Source organism: Protopterus annectens, chromosome 3.part0 (genome assembly GCF_019279795.1).
Source record: "Protopterus annectens isolate FY-2018-M chromosome 3.part0, PAN1.0, whole genome shotgun sequence".
Classification (NCBI taxonomy): domain Eukaryota; kingdom Metazoa; phylum Chordata; order Ceratodontiformes; family Protopteridae; genus Protopterus; species Protopterus annectens.
In genome coordinates this window covers 1,936,105,721-1,936,123,058 of record NC_056731.1, presented here as the reverse complement: position 1 = coordinate 1,936,123,058, position 17,338 = coordinate 1,936,105,721, and the positions used below count along the sequence as shown (strand labels likewise).

The following is a 17,338-nucleotide window of genomic DNA, read 5'->3' as shown; positions in this document are numbered from 1 at the left end:
GATTATCACGTTTTTCATTCCAGCTTTCCCAGTGCTGATATGAAGAGTCTGTATGATTATGTACAGTCATCTCTTCTGCAGGTCGTTGGCAGTGAGTGGAAGGAGCCAGTTTTGATTATAGATGACTTGAGCATACTGCTTAGCCTTGGATTAAGCACTGGTCATATACTGGACTTCATACATTACTGCAGAGCCAGCATCTGTTTGCGGTTAAAGGTAGGGCTTTTGCTTAATGTTTCTGAAACTTAAAGTGCAGCAGTTTCTAAAAGCAGCCTTACCTGCAGCCAAAAAACAACACTGGTCACCCTGACTCTAGAGTATGATACGACACCACTCCCTGTGACCTAATTCCGCATTCTGCATTTCTGTTTTTATAAAGCATCTTTATTAAGCATGACATTTTAAAAAAAGTGACATAGGTATACATCTAGTAATACAAAAGAAAACTAGTAATACAAAAGAAAACAAAACACATTTCCATTATTTTCATGCTATATATATATATATATATATATATATATATGTGTGTGTGTGTGTGTGTGTGTGTGTGTTGTCTTTTGTAACTATTTTCATTCACTCCAGCATTACACAAATTGCTCAATTCCTGCCTTTCCTTAAATTTTACTTATGAACATTCTTCTGCATACATTGTTTCCACAGCTTCTGTCTTTTCTGTGTAATTTGCTCTTTCCCTTTTAAGGATCCCATCACCATTTTTATCCCGTAAACAATATTCAGTACTTCAGTTACAGTTGGTTTAGATTTTGACTTCCTTTTTCTAGTAATTGCATTTTTGTCAACCAATAGCATTAAGTTAGAAAGGCCTTTCTATGTCTAAGCAGTTCATATGCTATACCCTAGATCAAATGCATCATTTCCTTATTTACAGCCATTTGCTCCAACCAACATTTCTGACAAAGTACTCTAGGAATTTTTAAAATCTGGAAACTTGTTACATTCCCAGAAAACATGTTCCCAGTTACTTATTTCTTTTCCATCACACCTCTGACATTTTTTGTCTGCTTGAGGAAAAACTGTCTGGAGTTTGCTTGAGGTTTAAAAAAAATAGCAGCGCAAGTGCTTCTATACAAAAATCGGGTCTATAGTAGAATCTCAAAGGTTTAATACTTCAGATCACTAAATATTGAACTTTAGCGATCAAAACATTAAACAATTGAAATTCTAGTAGACCCTGAAAAGAAAAATAAACAAGTAAGGGTGTTTAGGCAGGGGGGCAAGCCCACCTGCACCCCTCCACACCCCTGCTACTTAAAGATACCAACTCCGAGATCGCACTTTAACAGAGTATGGTGCCCGAGATCGCACTTTAACGGAGTATGGTGCGGAAAGGGAAGATTTCCCTTTCCTACACTGTAGCACAATCTCAGAGTTGGTATATTTAAGTAGTGGGGGTGCAGGGGGGGCTTGCCCCCTGCCTACACTCGTTAGTTTTTTTTTTTTTTGTCCTAAAAATATTTTTATAGGCATTCGATTGTTTAATAGCTCGATGCATACAGTTTGATGTTTATGCATTCGAACTATTAAACTTTCTCAATTATAATATAGACCCACAAAAATCATAAACCACATGGATTTTTTTGTATACTTGGGAGCCATGCAGATATCCTATCATTGTTCCTTTGTAAACTGTCTTTCCAGTCTCTCTTCCCAGTCTTTTCCAACATCTTCTGTGATTCTTATAGTTATCTTGCAGTATTTTATGTACCTTTCTGATTAGCCCTTTTTTAACAGATTCTGATCTTGACTCAACTAAAAATCCAACCAGAGCTTATCTTTAACATAGCACTCCCCTGTCTGTGGTAGAGAAGGCAGACTTCTATAGCTTGCAGTCCAAACATCTGCTTGACCTCATCCCACACTATTACCTTTCCCTACTTATTTGCTCCCAATAACTTTATTGCTTTCCTGATTTTCACTGGTAAATTCTGACCACAACTTGGCTATATTCTGTACCCTGTGAGTGAAATCTCTTTTTGTATTCCTGTGTTGGCTAAGCTTTTAGAATAGTTTGTCCTACATTTTGAGTAAAATATGTGTGGTGGCCATTATTTTCCTTAAGAACTTGCATCCAAAATCCTACTGTGTGTGACCACCCCCCTTCCAATTCATTCCTTTCCAGTTTGGTTTATAGCCTTTTGCTTGAGTTATGTACATATGCTTTATCTGCACAACATTAAATCAGATCATCCTAAACCTCCTTCTATGGGAAGAATCAGCTTACCCAATTTGTCTTGCCCTCTTACCATCCCATATAAATTCCTTCAACTCCTTATCAATTGTCATCCATAACTTCTCCACTAGTTGATAAAAATATACCAACTTGTATATAAAACTAATGGGACTAACAATACACTGTCCATACCCATAAGCAGCAGCTTCCAACTTCTCGGTTTTGCATTCTCTTTTTAGTCTTCTCCCACTTATCCTTGACCTGCTGCAAAGAATCGTCTTTAATCTATCCACCTTATTGCCTTATCTCATCATGTCTTTATAAGTATGGGTATTACTGAGCCAATTCATGTGCGAGTACATAGTTTACCACTATAGCCTTTGTTTTAAACTCCTGTATTTTATACTTCAAAAAAACTTGAAACTGAGACTTCCAAGATGGCTACACACTGATCAACAGCTGAACTTTCGCTCTTGAAATTGAGAAACAAGGGCTAATAATTTTACCAGTAAATTCAATTCCTGTCTAAGTAGTACACTGTCTGGTTGCCAGCACAGAAGAAACTTAGAGAGCCTGGAAGATGATCATCTGCAAAAAGTGAAGAGAAAACCCCTGACTGGCAAGAATCCTGCAGCTGTTCAGCAACAAATGGTTGTTGCTCCAGCTTTGGTATAAGATATGTCCTCCAGTAACTTAGAGGAAAAATAAATCAAATGTACTCAGATTTGATTAAAATAAATGAAACACTGACTGTATCAACCTAAATAACAAAAGGCTAAAAAAGTGGAAGAAACATTAAGCAGCTATTCTGATAAACTGCAAAAATCAGAGCTTGAAGTGAAGAAAAAAGTTACTGTGAATGAGACTTCTCATAGGTTCATAGGAGGTTACTAGGCCAGCAGCCCTAGAGCCTTTACAAGCCTAGCCATGTTAATTCCAAGTATCCCCATTTGTTCTTTTTGAGTCATTCACAGAATGAATTTATAAACACAGTGGGTCTGTGATCAACACCGGCTACTCCTGTCCATAAGGGACATGGATCCAACCCCAAGGGTGAATTTCCAGTCTCCCATCCAATTATCTAGGTTACTTTTGAATAGGGTTAATGAGGAGCTCTGCTTTTACATGAATAGGAAGTCCATTCCAAAGAAACAACAGCCTCTGGGAGACGTATCTATTTCTCCAGCATGTTCTGTTAATGTCACACGCTAGGTTGAAATCCCTAGAGTGAGTGACTTGTGCAATTTGACTTTCGAATGTGCAGCATTTCCATTAGGGCAGGAGTGGAGATTGCCCTATAGGCCAGGCACAAGTCACCTCTCAACAGCCTGAAAGATACAGAATAAAGTGACAAGGCTTTCACCCTGTCCACATAGGTCATGGTTTGGAGTCTCTGTATGTCCTTAGTGAGAAGCCACTGAGGCCTCTACAGCTGCAGCAGGTGTCTCATAAAGTACATGCAAAAGGGTGCATTATACTCTATTAGTGGTCTGATGAGGGGTCAAACCTAAAGCTGTTGGACATGCTCCACGTAAAGAAATCCCAATCCCTTCGAGCTACACGCTCTAGGGACCTAAACCTTGTCACCACAATAAACAGAACATGCTGGAGGGATAGATTCCTGTCCCAGAGACTTCCATACTCTGGAGCAAACTACCTGGAGCAAACTACCTATCTATATCAAACAAAGCTCCTCATTAGCACTCTTCAAGAAAAATCTTGATGATTGGATGGGAAATGGGAAATTCACCCCGGGGATCACTTCTGTGGCTCTGCTTGACAGAGGCACAGGAAAATAATTTTCTTGGGTGGCAAAAGCCAGGGTACCGTTTGGCTAGGCCTATATAGTCCCTAGGGCCAATAGCCTAGTACCTACCTATGAACCTATAAGTACAGTGGAGTTATAACATCTCTTGACTTGGATGTTATGCCCTTGCTTATGAGGTGTGCTACATAGAAGGCTTTCCTTACCACTGTGGAAACTTGGTGGTCAAAGTTCAGATTACTATCAATCTGTGTTCCCAAGTCTTACTCAGGGGGTGCTGCCAGTATTGTAATTTGTAGGGAATTCTGTTTTACCAAAGGGAATAATAATGAATTTTTTTTTTCCATTTAGTTTTTAGACCATGGTTTTGGTACCAGTCATTTGTTAGTGTTAGCCCTTTTTATAATATGTTTACATCTTTGGAGACTCAGTGATTGCTCCAAGTTTGCAATCCTCAGCAGACGTGGTGATCCAGAGGCCATCTGCTTTGGACTGAACTTTTGAGAAATAGAAGTCAAACAGTAAGGGGCCCAGTACAGACCCCTGGTGCCTGGTCTACTGGTGGAGGCGGAGTCACGAATTTTGACAGTGTGCATTCTGTTGATGAGCCAATTAGATGCCCATCTAGTGATGTAAGGGGTAATCCCTATCTGGAAGAGTTTCTCAGTGATGCCAGAGTGAGGAATTGTGTTGAAAGCCTTGGCAAGGTCGAGATAGGCTGTATGCACTGTCTTAACTTCGTCCATGGCTTTGGAGACATTCGCAAAGAATTCTACCAGGTTTAATAAATATGATCTACCCTTAATGAAGCCAAACTGGGTTAGGTTCAACATTTGGAGGTCTCCTATGTCCATGTTGATAGGGTCCATGGTAGTTCCTTCCATGGCCTTGCAGGTGAGGCTGGTTAAACTTGTGGGTCTTTAGTTTCCAGGAGCAGTTAATGCCCCCCACCCCCTTTGTGCAGAGGCATTACTGTTGCTGTTCTCCATTCTGCAGGAACATAGCCAGTTCTCAAGAAATGATTAAAGAGAATGCCAAGTGGGTATGTGGGTCTGCTAGGTCTCATTTTAGATTGTTTAGTAAACAACCTAGGATATTATCTGGTCACACTGAGGCTGTGTTTTTGGCCTTGGCAAGCACAACAATGACCTATTCTGTAGAGATACTATGCAAAGGGCTTGTGCCAGGTATGCTTTGTGATATGGTAGGTGGGGATAGAGGAGCGAAGTTTGCACTGACTCTGTCAACTAGCAGATTGGTAATATCTTCTGGTGTAATACGAGTGATCCCATCTACAACCAGTTCTGCACATAGCTGGGCATTCCCTTTTAGACTTCAGACATAGTTATAGAATGCCTTATGATTATCCTTAGCTAGGGATGTGATTTTACTTTTGTAATTTGCTTTAGAAGACTTTACAAGATTTCTGATTTTCTTGTTTAGGCTTAGGAGGGAACTCTTCCTCTGCAGAGTGATTTCCCTCTTTCTTTTGGACAGCAGTTAAGTCCACCACAGTGGCTTGTTTTTATGCAAAGACCTGTTTTTGATCCGGTCTGGTACAGCAGAGTTTATACAGTCACTTAAGTGTTTGTACAGGGCATTTGCATATACTTCTGCATAGTGATCATTGATGTCTGCGATTAAGAGTGATATGAAGATTTTTATACCAACACTTAGTAGGCTGCAGTTAGCTTTGATAAAGTTTTTCATAATTTTTGTTCCTGTGAGGGTGTCCATTCCAGTAGTTACTTCAAATGAGACTGATTTTGTGGTCTAACCTAACCAGGGAGGGCATCGCCCATGGAGAAGTACAGTGATCACCATGTTGGCGAGTACTACGTCCACAACATTAGGGCCCCTAACGGGTATAAGTCCAGGAACCTCTGGGTGAGCATGTTTTTGCTTATGTATGTCCCCAGTCTATGGAAGGATAGTCTAAATCTTCCATGCCTGTGGTGTTGGGCTGTATGGAGAAGGGCGCTGTCAGTGGCCTTAACCATGTCTCAGTAACTGCACAGACGTCCGCATCCTCCAAGGTGAGTAGTTCTTCCAGCGAGTGCAGTTTCATGCTTAAACTCCTAGCGTTAAACAGCACAACCCCGAGTTTGTCTCGATGAGATTTTCTCATGTTGGAAAAATGTGTTATTTTGACATTGCCTAAAAAAAAGGCACTGTGGGGAGGCAACAGCCTTTGCCACCACCTGAAAGCCTAGGGTGGACAGGTGCAGAACATCTCTAGCAAAGCAGCAAGGTCTGTCTACCATATCCTCCCAAGCTGAGAGATACTAGATCCCCCTGGACTGACACCAGAAGGTGAGCCAGTTGTTGAAGTTGGTCATTTTTTGTTTATATTGTAGCATCATCCTGGGCGAGGGTAGGGTACTGTTTAAGGATAGCGGACATACCTGTCTGGGATACATAATCAGAGAGTTCTGTCATGTCTGTCATTATGTAGTCCAGAGAGGTACGTCTCAAGTCGTTCACTCCAACATGGACTATGACAAAGTCACAATGGTACTTGTTGATTGACGTGAGTGCATGTGTGATTTGTTGGATTCTGGCACCTGATAGGCAGCTGACCATGACCTTCTCCTTGTCCCGTCTGGTGAGTTGGACATCTGTGTGTCTCACTGTGGAGTTGCCTATGACCAAGACATTTGATGTGTTTTGCCTTAGGGGCTTATTTGTTGAGACACAGGTCTGTGTGTGTGTGTGTGTGTGTGTGTGTGTGTGTGTGTGTGTGTGTGTGTGTATGTTTATATATGTAGTGTTTTTTTTTTTAATTAGTGGTGAGTGTGGGCGGTGTGCATTTGGAGGTCTCTTTTTTTTTTTGGTAGGCTTTTAGTGAGCACCTCTACATATATGGGTTTGTGTGTCATGACCTTTATTTTGTGTGAGAGGTGAGGTTTGCTTGAGAGATGAAGCATATGTACTGACAACCTGTTTGTTGTCTAGTTTATTTTTTATGCGAGAGAAATGACTCCCGTTCCGCAGTGTATTTGCATCTGTCACACAGGGTATTGGTTTGTTTTAGGAGTAAATGGTTGTCAGTATACCTGAAGCAATTCCTACAATGTCTCAAGATGCCCATATCAATCAAGCTGGCAGGAGAAATGATGGGAAACTGCCCGCCCATTGTGGCAGGATTTTTCTGAATGTGATATATGGGAAGGACGTGAGCTAGCTGGACTTGGTTGCAAACAGCAAAAATGAGGCAGTAATTCAATTAAGTACAGTTAAAGTGCAGTGCTGGCTTAAAATATACTTATTTTTCATTTTTTTAGTGAATGCCTTGGATTTTAGTGCAGATGCACCTCAGACCTCTGGCTAGAGTTGCCAAATGTTGAGCAGCTCCAGTAAACTGAGCACAAACCCACACAAACACGAGGTTTATCAACAGTTTTAACACAACTACTAATGGGAAAGCCCCAAACTGAGCCTTTCTCCAGTAATCCCTAACTCAGATGAGCTACACACTTCTGCCACAATGGTGGAGTGAAGCCCTGTTAATGTAAGATGGCTGGTTTAACAGCACAGTGATACCAAACAGTCTAGATTCAACAGGTCTGAATCAACTGGCTGAGCAAACCTGAACAAACATGAGGCGTAAACTGAGCCTTTCTCCAGCAATCCCCAATATATTCAGCAGGTCTGAATGTACCGTATGCTATACAAGGCAAGAAAACACAATTTCTAGATGAGAAGTAAAAGGCCAAAGTGAGAGTGTTTAATAGTGTACTATTAGAAATGACCTGCAGTGGTACCACCCTTTGCACAAACTGGAAGCTCTTCGAGCAGTTGAGAGCAGTGAGAGACTATGGAGAGCATTTCCTGTAGAGGATTTTAAACTGGAAAGGTTTGCTTATATGCAAGCTCAGGGAACCGTGTTTGCTTGATGCAAACTCTAGGCTAATTAAATCCTCAGGCCAATCAGATAAAAACACAAACTATCGACCAGTAGTTTCCATCTTGAATGGGTTGAATTTAGCTCTCTGCTCCCACCAGAGTGCAAAAGAACTCTCTCAATGTAAAACAAACTGGCTTTGAGCTCAAGTGCAATAACAAATGCTTTACAATAGAAGTAAGAATTCCTGCAATATCAGGAACCCTTGGAAATAAGTTCACTAACCCTGAGAACTGTTCACAACACACAAAAACATTGCAAAACTTAGAAATAATTTGGCAGACTCAGGTGAACTTTGGTAAACTCAGAACAGCTTTTGCAGTATCAGAGGAGGTTAGGAAATATCAGACTACTGTTAAGACAACTTAAGAGCTGTACAGTAACAAACAGATGGAATTTCTTTAACAAGTGCAGGCTGAAAAACAATTATGAATTCAACTAAATAAATGAATGCAGCAAGGAAGTGTTAAATATCACTGAAACAGTTAGAGCAAGTGCAAAATAATATACTTGTATCAACTTTGTTTGTCCAGATTGTTTTAGGAGCAATCCAAGTCTTGCAGTAACAGGTGTCCAAGGCAGGCACAAGGAAGCTCTGAATAAGAAGAGCTGTTTCAAAAAATGGCAGCATTAGAAGACAGAGCACACTAAGAATATCTGAGTTTCTGCTGTACTAATGAAACTGGAAGGAGCAGACTGTATTAATTTTATGAAATCACAAATAAGCATCTGAACTGGTATTCCACAGCAGGATTTGTTAATTGAAAGGGCACACTGAGTATGTGCTCCAAACCTGCCTATGAATACGCCAAGATCTGCATTAGTCAATAATGCAGTCATACCAGCAGAAAGAGTTGCTCTGATAAAACTGTAGTAGAAGTAAAACGTATTAAAAATTGGAGATAGTAGAGTGTTTATGTAACATGATCAGTAAATTTATCCCAGCAATCAGGGAATGTCGAGGCAAGTGTGAGATTCAAGCTACTGTATCCAGTTGTCTTCAGAAGATTTTTACCTGGATTTGATGCAGAACAGGCTAAGGAAGAAATAAAAAAAAAGTTTGTCCAACAAAAAATGACCCATCAGACAGAAGAGGACTCTGCTCCTCATTCTTCTAACAATACAGCTCGCAGAGAGACTTTACCAGTGAAACGTTTTCCAAAGTTATGAAGGAAAAATGGTTGACAGAAAAAAAAGTACAAGAGCTGAGAAGTACCTTGGACTTGAACCAGAGTTTGGTGTAAGGAGATGGAGATCAGCAGGAAGGCCAGCAACAGTGAAATTAGTGAACAAAAGCATCCATCTCATTTATGAAATATGGCTTTGCAATAAAAAGTAGCTGAGAAAGATTGGACTTTTGTTGACTTTGTTAAACTTGTAGGTAGACTTAAAAGCATATAACCCACTTCATGTCATTAATGTTTAGAAGGACGCAAAAAAGAAAAAGTAACGCAAGTAAAACAATTTTTGTTCTTAACACTGTTTGTATAAAACATTTCATTATATAAACTACATGTTGTATAGTAAAACAAATGTGTGTCATGCAGAGGCAAGTCATTTCAGTGATTGTCGTATCTGATAAAGATACTAAAGTAAGCAAGTACTTTTTAGTTTTAAGAAATGTAGGCATTACAGTATAACAAGAGAAGAAAGGCTTAACAAAAGCATGTTTAAGTTAATATGCTGGAATCTTAGGCTGTTGGGGGAGGTGGTCTGTAAAACTGCATTGACTGCAAAATATGCAGAGTTGAGGTGTTTTCTCTTACTTTTGCATAGGTAAATGTTTGGATTAATGCCTTCACTTACTCTAAAAACATTTTCTGTGTAGTAAGCAAATATGTTTGAAAAATAAGAATAATGGTAAACAGAATAAGAAGGGCTGAGTTTCTTGCATGTGTAATAATCATAGCTTGTTTTTTTGGTTTCCATTAGCAAATAAATGTTCAGTGTAAGTTGAGAAGTCTGCAGCTGTATATTCTGTTATGTTTCCATGGAAACAAGCTAAATGCACGTGCAGGCAATTAATCTTGAGAGATCTTAGCATTGTTTGCTGAGGGAAACATAAAATTAAAAGGTACAAGGGCAAGCAACTCGGTAAAAAGTAAACATTGAAATTATTTAAAGTGAATAAGAGAGCGCCTTCCTATCAGCCTAAATATTTCAGTGCATTTCCTAAAATAGTATATAATTTAGTTTTATGTAAAGATAGCCAGTGCACTTTTTCTTAAGGCAAAGGTTAATGTTTTCTGAAAGCATACAAACAGTTTTTCACATCTGGGAGGGGAATAAAGATGAGAAAAGAGAGTAATCAGTCTAAGTGGGAACAGAGGCTGTAATGTACACTTTTAGCATGGATAGCCCTTAATTTTAGGTTAAGTAATTCCTCTGGGTGCAGCTGTTGATTTGGGACAATTGCTCCTTTCAGGAGGCTTAAAATTCATTATTTGAAGATGTACATAACTTTGTGACTTTATTTTAAGTTGATCGGTTTTGAGGTATTCTGGGGGTATTTATGGTGTTTTCATTTATGTGACACAGGTTCAAACGGAGATGACAAGAAACAACTAAGTAAAAGATCAACATCCCAAACAGTGTGTGCATGTAGCACAAAAGTTGGAATAGACATTTAAAAAGCTGTCATTTATACATTTGTGGTGATTCTTCTTATCATAATGGCTTTGCTGTCCATATTATTTTGGGACATAAGCTGCTTCACAGGTATAGACAAAATGGTAAAAGTTTTGAATTATATTAAACAATGCAAAGTGCAAGTAGCAATGCTGAGGGAGATGCATTTGGAAAGAAATTGGCATGTGAATCTGATAAGAAAGGATTTCAGGATGGATATTCAGCAGAATGTCAGGGACAAAGGCAAGCAAGAGTAATTGTACTAAATGCTAGACAAGCACCAGTAGTGATAGAAGAGGAAAAGAAAAGATACGATTTGTGGCAATAAGGGGCTACTAGCAAGGGAGGAGGATTATTCTGGCATGTATTTATATTATGAAGCTTAAGAACATTTTGGGAGAAATAATCAGCTTTCAGCAAGGAGTATTACTTATATGTGGGGACTGGAACATCATTTGCAACAGTGAGAATGTATCTGGGGGACCTAGAAGGGAAAATATAACAAGAGGGGAGATTTCTGAAGAAATTTATGAAAATATTTGGTATGAAAGTTGTGACTTCAGTAGGAGGAGCTCGGAGAGAATTTACATGTAATTACCCAAGGTACAGTAACTGGGTTAGACTAGACAGAAAACTATATTTCAAAGGAGCATGTGTATTTAATTCACACGTCCAATAATTATTTCAGATCATGCACCAATAAAAACTAAGGTAAAAGTGCAGGGTAATGAAGTAAAAATGACACAGTGGTGCTTTCCCACCTACTTGTCAAAAAAGAGGAATGTTAGGAATAGGTAGTGGAAATTATTTGAGTTATTTGGGAGCATAGAAATTTCTTCAGACATTATAGCCAGTGAGTGGGATAAAATGAAAATTGAGTTTAAAAATAGGGTAAAAATAAAAGAAGAGATATGGTTAAGAAGTAATAGAAATTATTTAGAGAGGCTGACCAAGATTAAGGTATTGCAGAAAAAGGGGAATCTCACAGCACAAGAAGAGGCACAAATGCAGAGTTATAAAGAGAAAATAAAGAAGTATCTGGATGATATGCATGGGTTTAGAAAAGTTGCTGTTAAACAACTGTTTTTTGATGGTAAATCTAGAGCACAAAAACTTTTAGCACAATGACTTGGGCAACAGAAAGTAGAAAGGGTTGTTGCCAGTCTTACGGAGCCAATAACAAGAAAAATAACCAGAGATCCTGTAGAGGTATTAGAGATATTTTGGAAATTTTATGAACATTTGTTTAAAGCAGAGAAATGTAGAAAGAACACACATGGATAAATGTATGCAAGACTTAAATGGGCCAAGGTTAGTGGTAGATAAGGCTTAACAAATAATAGTCAAGATTGAAGGAGGTGAAATAAAAAACTGTAATATATAATCAGCAGGAAGATCTCCTGGAACAAATGGTACTCTTGTGGAAGTTTGGAAGGAAGAAAGTGATAAAGATCTGGAAGGTTTTGTTTAACTGTATTTTAAGAAGAGGGGAAGCACTCGTATCCTGAAAGAGAGCTGTGGTAGCTATAATGGGTCTATATTATAACCTTGAATGATTAAAAGAGCAAACGCTCTTTAATCAACCCCTTAAAATCGAAAGCACTAAATCCCGAACACATGGAACAGCGATTGTTTTCCCAGGGGAAAAAATCAATGGGCCATTTTCAGGACTTTGCCATTCTCTCTGTGGTGTGTGGGTGCAAGGTTGGTGTATTTAAGGGGGAGGGGGAGGGGCGAGGGCACCCCTTTATTTTGTGTTTGTATATATATATTTTTTTTTTTTGCGAAGCAGCGTTCTGTGTGTTCAGAATTAGCAGTACAGACTCTGCATTGCCCCCTGTAGGGGGAAGAGTTGTATATACCAAACTTTTTGAGCATTTACTGTGATACTCCCAGCTAGAGCATCTTCTGCGTGGAGACCTGCGTGAATGGGCGTACCTTTGTTGAAGGTTGTGCATCAGGGCTGGCAACTCTGCTCGTAAAAATCAATTGCCAATCATTAGTGGACCAGAGTTCTGCTGTGGCGACCCCTAACCAGGAAAAGCCGAAAGACACAACAACTGTGATAAGCAGTATCCTCAAGATAGCAGAACATGGATCACAGACTGCATGCTGTTAGGTCTAGCCAGTTGACACTGTAAAATATGGCTGTAGGCGATTTGGTCATTGACTAATTTCGCCAAAAATGAGCATGGGTATTTGCCAGTGTTAAGTGGATTGAGGACCGGACCTACTTCAACCTACTCCAGGGACACATGCTAACGGTAGAAGTGTATGTGCAGCTATTGGCCAGTGTGTGCCTGACATTAAGCCAAGCAGCCCTGGGTCAATAAGCTACTTGGCCACTGTGTGTCCATTTGCCCAGCTTGGGTTACCTGGGATAGTTCTGTTGAGTGAAACCAATCAACCTGCCAAACATGGACTGAGAATTGCTACTCTCAATGTAGGTTCACTGACCGGATGGAGCTTGTTAAGTGGATGATGTGATGGTAAGGAGGGCACTGGACATTCTGTGTATCCAGGAGACAAGGTGGAAGGGGCAGTTCAGCAAAGCCAACCTAGCTTAGTATCCAGAGTCTACTACTCAGGGTAAGGAAATGCTAAAAATGATATGGGAATTGTGGTCATGGACAGGCTTAAGGCAGTGGGGGATGTCATCAGAATTAGTGACAGACTCATGGCAGTCAGACTCCAACCTAATGATAGGGTAGTATTCATAATCTTAGCCTATGCCCCACATCAGGGTTGTGATAGTGAAGAAAAAAGTGCATTCATACAGCAGTTGCAGGACCTACTAAGTAAAAAGCAGGACAGCATGAACTGTTAATAATGGATGACTTGAATGGAGTGCTATGTTAAAGACTTGAATGCAGTTAATTAGGACAGATGGAACAGGATATGAGGACTGCCTGGGTCCACGTGGGTGGGGCAACAGGAATAAAGAAGGAGAGGCATTCTAGACTTCTGTCTAGCAAATGGCTTGATAGTAGAAGGAGAGACGATCACAAGATCACATATAAGAGTGGCCAGCATGCAACTCATGTGGACTGCTTCGTAGTAAGAAAAAGGCACTGGGGTAGAATCCGTTATTGCAAAGTCATCCCCAGTGCAATAGTTGGCCCACAGCATAATCCACTGGTTGCCACAACCAGCTGCAAGCAATGGTCAGAGAAGGCTCTAAGGTCAACAGAGATCAAGCTGAAGACCTGGAAGTTGACTGGAGAGAAAGCACAGCAGTTCAAGAAATTACTCAGGGTTCTAGCACTTCAAGAGGAGGAGCAAATAGGTGGCATTGAAGAATTGCAGCTTCTCAAAACATCCGTGTGTGAAGACTGCAGAACAGATATGCAGCAGAGCCAGGTATGGAAATAAGATACATAAGGCAAGCTGGTGGACGAATGCATAAGTCCAGCAAGTCATCAAGAGAATGAAGGATTGCAGGAAAAAGTGGGAGATAGAAAAGATGGACCAGGCTAGGAAGGAATATTGGTTGGCTAACAAAGAGGCTGAGAAAGGAGTTGCAACAGCAAAGAACAAGGTGTCAGATTCACTCTACTAGCTTCTAGAGAGTGACTCAGTTGTTGTTGTGTCTTTTGGCTTATCCCGGTTAGGGGTCGCCACAGCGGAACTCCGGTCCGCTAATGTTTGGTAGTGGATTTTTACGTGCCGAGTTACCAGCCCTGATGCACAACCTTCAATGAAGGCACACCCATTCACGCATGCCTCCACACAGAGGACTCTCTAGCTGAGAATCGAACGCGACAAATGTTTTGCTGTGAGGCGACAATGCTACCGCAGCACCACTACCGCGGGTTAGAGAGTGACTCAGTAGATGGCACAAATAAATAATATCAGGTTGCAAGGCAAGGACAGAAATATAAAGAAAATAGTCAGACTCTCTCTTCATAAGGGGTGCCAGCAACAACCTGCTTAATAGTCCACAGGACATGGAGTACGTCCAACAGCTTCTGAATGAAGAAAACCACACAGAAGCTGTACTGCCCCAGACATAGCCTGTGATGAGAGAATAGGAGGAGCCACATTAGAAGTAAGAACAGAACTGAAGAAAAAAAGTCAAGGAAAGCTGCAGGCTCAGATGAGTTCACAGCAGATATGATAAAGATGTGTGAGATGGGGGGAAGTGGCTCCTGAGGTTACTCATATTGTGGAGAGAGAGTCATATCTTGGATGACTGGAGAACAAGCATACTAGTGACAGTGTTCAAGAAGAAAGGGGACATTCACAACTCTTTGGACAGCACCAACTCCTGTCACAGTGCATGAAAGTCCAGGAGAGGTTGATTGATAAACAAATATGCAGAGTAGTTGAAAGCAAAATGGGAGATGAGCACTTTGGTTTTGGATTAGGATTCAGCAGAACTCGATGTTTGCAGTGAGACAGGTAGTTGAGAAGAAGCCAGAGATGAGGAAAGAGTCCAACTGGGCATTCCTAGACTTATAAAAAACATATAAGGTCCCAAGAAAAGTAATTTGGCAGTTGTGCAGTGGTTCATCACCCCAGAAACATTGGTAGAATTAGTGCAAGCTGTGTACAAGGACCCAATGGCAAAATTACGAACAGTGTTTGGTCTCACAGGTGTTCCAAGTGGGAGTGAGTGTGCATCAGGGTTCAGCAGAGTCCACTGCTATTCATACTGGTGATGGACTACAGTAGCAAAGAAGTGGGAGGGGACAGATCAACAAAGTTGCTCTATGCAGACAATATTGCATTACAGGCAGACTGAGCAAGAACGTAAGCAAAAGATAGGGGAATGAAATTCCAAACTGATAACACATGGGATGAAACAGAGTACAGATAAACAGCTGTAATGGCAGCAAATGGGGGAAATCAAAAGAAGCAGAGAACTGAGATAGAAGAGAAAAGAAAATAGTGGACCATGTTAAGTATCTGGAAGGGGTGGTTGAGGTGAAAGGAAGTCTGAATGGGGAGGTCAAAACTAGGATCAGAGGGCGGCAGCCACCTGGCACAGAGTGCCAGGTGTAGTATATGACAAAGGAATGCCCAAGAAGCTGAAAAGTAAAACTTACAAAACAGGGGTGCACACTATTACTGTATGGTACAGAAATCTGGGCAGTAAAAACAGAGCAGTTGAGGATACTAGAGGTGATGGAGATGAACTGCCTGAAATGGGTGGTAGGATGCACGTTAGGACAGATGAAGAAATGAGGACATAAAAGTAGAGACAAAATAGCTCCAATTGCAGAAAAGGTCAAAGAGAACAGATTGCGGTGGTTTGGGCATATGTGCCGAAAACTAGAAGACAATCCAGTGAAGAGGATTTGGGACAGACAGGAAGAAGGCAAGAGGAAATGAAGGCATCCAGCAAAGATGTGGATGATTGTGTGAGGGAAGTTCTGCTACAGTCAGGCATGAGTGTTGAAGATAGAGGAGTGGCACTAAATAGAGAGAGATGGCAACAGTTGACATGACACTCTGACCCCGTGTCGAAAATGAAGAAAACAGAGTTGATGATGATGATGATGAATAGAACAATGAATTGTCCAGAAAGAAGGAGAGTATAAGAAAATACCACTGTTGTTGGTGGGTCTTGATGCAGAGAAAGCATTTGACAGAATTGTAGATCAATATGTATGTATGCCTTTAAGAAGCTTTCTAGGGCTTGCACAAGTGTATAAATACTGAGCATGTGTGTGCCTGACTGGCATTTTGTAGTAAGCTGTTGAGATATAAGCATGTATGTCTGTGTAGTCTGTCAGTTAATCAGTGTGTTTATATTTTGTAATACTGCTATCCGTCCTAATGTGCTTCTATGTAATAAAGCATATAAACAAACTACCCCGCCTGTTCATCATCTATACTAGAGAGGGAAGAGCGACATGGTGCCAGAATGCGATCCAGATTTCTCAGCTTCGAGACCGTGAGGCACTCGGTTAAGATTGGAAAAATGTAGAGGAGTGAATCATCCATATTGCACATATAACTCACAAAATAGGTCGGAAACAAATTTCAGGTATTAAACTTGCTCAAGCTATTTCTTATTCGCAGAATATGAAACGAGGCATTCAGAACAGTCTAAACAAAATTCTAAGTAACAGAAATATTCAAAATAACTATGTAAAATGTTTTGAAATAAAGTCTGAATCGCATAAAATAAATAAAATAAGGGAAACTACTGCATTTTTTCGCAAAGCACTACTTTTTCACATTAATCAAAGCTATTTGAGTTGTCTGAAGTGTATGAAGTGTTTGTGCAGTATTACAGTACAGTTTTTTCATAAAATACAGCCATTTCAAAGCATATTTCGCAAAGTACAGTCTTGAAGATTTTTTCTGCATTTGAATGTTATTACAGGCACATGTATCAGCTTGTTCATATATAATTACAAGAACCTTATGTTTCAGTGTGTTTGGACATAATTTGTTGGCATGACAGATGGATTTCGAAAACCAGGTCCACTTGTGTTTGACAATAATATTGCAGAGAACTGGATAGTGTTTGAGCAAGAGTATGATATTTTCATAAAGGCTGCATTTTCTGATAAAGATGACTGTACAAAGGCATTTATTCTGCTTAATTTAGCTGGTTCAGAAGCCATAGAAAAGGAGCGTTCATTTGTGTATGCACCTCTTTGCAGGAGAGGGAGAAAAACTGTCTTATATTTGTACCAATGGAGTCAAGGGAAGACCCCAGAGTGCTTAAAACGTAAATGTAGAGAATGTGTAGTCCCCAAATGAAAGTTACAATGGAAAGGCACTTACTTTACACAAGGGATCAAAAGCCTTGTGAACATTTTGCAGCATATATAACTGATTTGAGAAACAAAGTTAAAATGTGCAGATGAATTGATAAAAAGACTTGTGTGTGGTA

The 17,338-nt window shown here is 40.2% G+C and overlaps 1 protein-coding gene across 2 annotated transcripts in view; it reads left to right on the top strand.

Annotated features, from left to right (window-relative positions):
• ELP6 (elongator acetyltransferase complex subunit 6) overlaps window positions 1–17,338 on the top strand; it is a 372,934-nt gene that overhangs the window by 190,728 nt on the left and 164,868 nt on the right. For both annotated transcript variants that reach the window (XM_044066019.1, XM_044066020.1), the window contains one exon: window positions 24–216. In XM_044066019.1, coding sequence (XP_043921954.1) covers window positions 24–216 — 193 coding nt within the window. The remainder of the gene's footprint in view (window positions 1–23; window positions 217–17,338) is intronic.